The 1,877-nt window shown below is 40.7% G+C and overlaps 1 protein-coding gene across 1 annotated transcript; it reads left to right on the forward strand.

The window, feature by feature from the left end:
• Positions 1 to 249: 249 nt before the first annotated feature.
• LOC147369144 (olfactory receptor 2V2-like) lies at positions 250 to 1,594 on the forward strand. The gene is given in 1 exon segment (XM_086411108.1): positions 250 to 1,594. A coding segment is annotated over 1 exon segment (948 nt). The 5' UTR covers positions 250 to 646.
• Positions 1,595 to 1,877: the final 283 nt, after the last annotated feature.

The raw sequence follows: 1,877 nt of genomic DNA on the forward strand, positions 1-1,877 counted from the left end.
ATCAAGAGAAATCCAGTTTTCTTTGATGTGTTCCAAATAAATTAATTAGAAACTTCATCAGACTGTGAGTAAATGGTTCAATCCATGTGGAAGACATTAATTATAAAGATTTTACAAGAAAGCTCTTGGATTTCTACTTAGGATAACTGAGGGTATTAGTTTGAATTTTTATCAGCCAAGTTTTATTGAGTCCCTGATCCTGGGGTTATTTTAAAAATCTCACTGCAACTGAAGACCACACTGTTTGTTTTTTTTTTTTTAATTGAAATATAGTTGCTGTACAATATTATATAAATTACAGATATACAATATAATTTACAATTTTTAAAGATTATTTCCATTTGTAGTTATTATAAAATATTGGCTATATTTTCATGTTGCACAATATATCCTTGTAGTTTATTTTACACCTATAGTTTGTACTTCTCCCTTTCCTACCCCTATATTGCCCCTCCTACCCTCTCTCTCCCCACCAGTAACCACTAGTTTATTCTCTATATCTAAGACCTCATTGTTCTTTTGAGGTTTGGGCACCAATCATTTATTTTCCCCATTGGTCTTATGACTTTTCTGCCAATAAAGATATGTCAGTCAATTCAATAATTTTTGTCCATGTTCTCAGGTGACCAGGAGCATCAGCTGAGCCATGGAGATATGGTTGAATCAATCATCTTCAGATGACTTTGTCCTCTTGGGCATCTTTTCCCACAGTTCCACTGACCTTGTTCTTTTCTCAGCAGTCATGATGGTCTTCATAGTGGCCCTCTGTGGGAATGTCCTCCTCATCTTCCTCATCTTCATGGATCCTCAACTTCATACACCCATGTACTTCTTCCTTAGTCAGCTCTCCTTCATGGATCTCATGTTGGTTTGTACCAATGTGCCCAAGATGGCGGCCAACTTCCTGTCTGGCAGGAAGTCCATCTCCTTTGTGGGTTGTGGCATGCAAATTGGCCTTTTTGTCTGTCTTGTGGGTTCTGAAGGGCTCTTGCTAGGACTCATGGCTTATGATCGGTATGTGGCCATTAGCCACCCACTTCACTATCCCATCCTCATGAGTCAGAGGGTCTGTCTCCAAATTGTTGGGAGCTCTTGGGTCTTTGGGATAACAGATGGTTTGATCCAGATGGTGGTAGTAATGACATTTCCATACTGTGGCTTGAGGGAGGTGGACCACTTCTTTTGTGAGATGTTATCCTTGTGAAAGCTGGCCTGTATAGACACATCCATTTTTGAGAATGTGATATTTGCTTGCTGTGTCTTCATGCTGTTTCTTCCTTTCTCTATCATTGTGGCCTCCTATGCTCGTATCCTGAGAACTGTGCTCCACATGCATTCTGCTCAGGCTGTCAGAAAGGCTCTTGCCACATGTTCCTCCCACCTGACAGCTGTGTTCCTCTTCTATGGGGCAGCCATGTTCATCTACCTGAGACCTAAGCGCTACCGGGCCCCAAGCCATGACAAGGTGGTCTCTGTCTTCTACACAGTCCTTACTCCTATGCTGAACCCCCTCATTTATAGCTTAAGAAATCGGGAGGTGATGGGAGCCCTGAGAAAAGGGCTGGACCATTGCAGGATTGTCAACCAGCACTGAAGAGTTAGGGTATTTTGTGCCTGACTCTGCCACTCCTGGCTTTGTGATGTTACATAATTTTCTATCTGAGTCTTGGTTTTCTCATTAATAATGAGGCTCATGACCCTGAAGTTTTATGGAGGTGTCTTTTAAACTCCAAAGTAATACTTTCTATCTCTGGTAAAACACCAGCTTCCCTCCTCTCAATCTTTTTGGATTAATTTTTTTTTTTTTTTTGAGAATACATTGAAATGAAGTGCAGAACTTTGTAAGCTCAAGTACTGTGTATAAGTAGGCTCTAGGA

This window comes from Bos grunniens, chromosome 7, assembly GCF_055505025.1.
Source record: "Bos grunniens cultivar Pamir isolate PY7600 chromosome 7, Bosgru_T2T1.0, whole genome shotgun sequence".
NCBI lineage: Eukaryota > Metazoa > Chordata > Mammalia > Artiodactyla > Bovidae > Bos > Bos grunniens.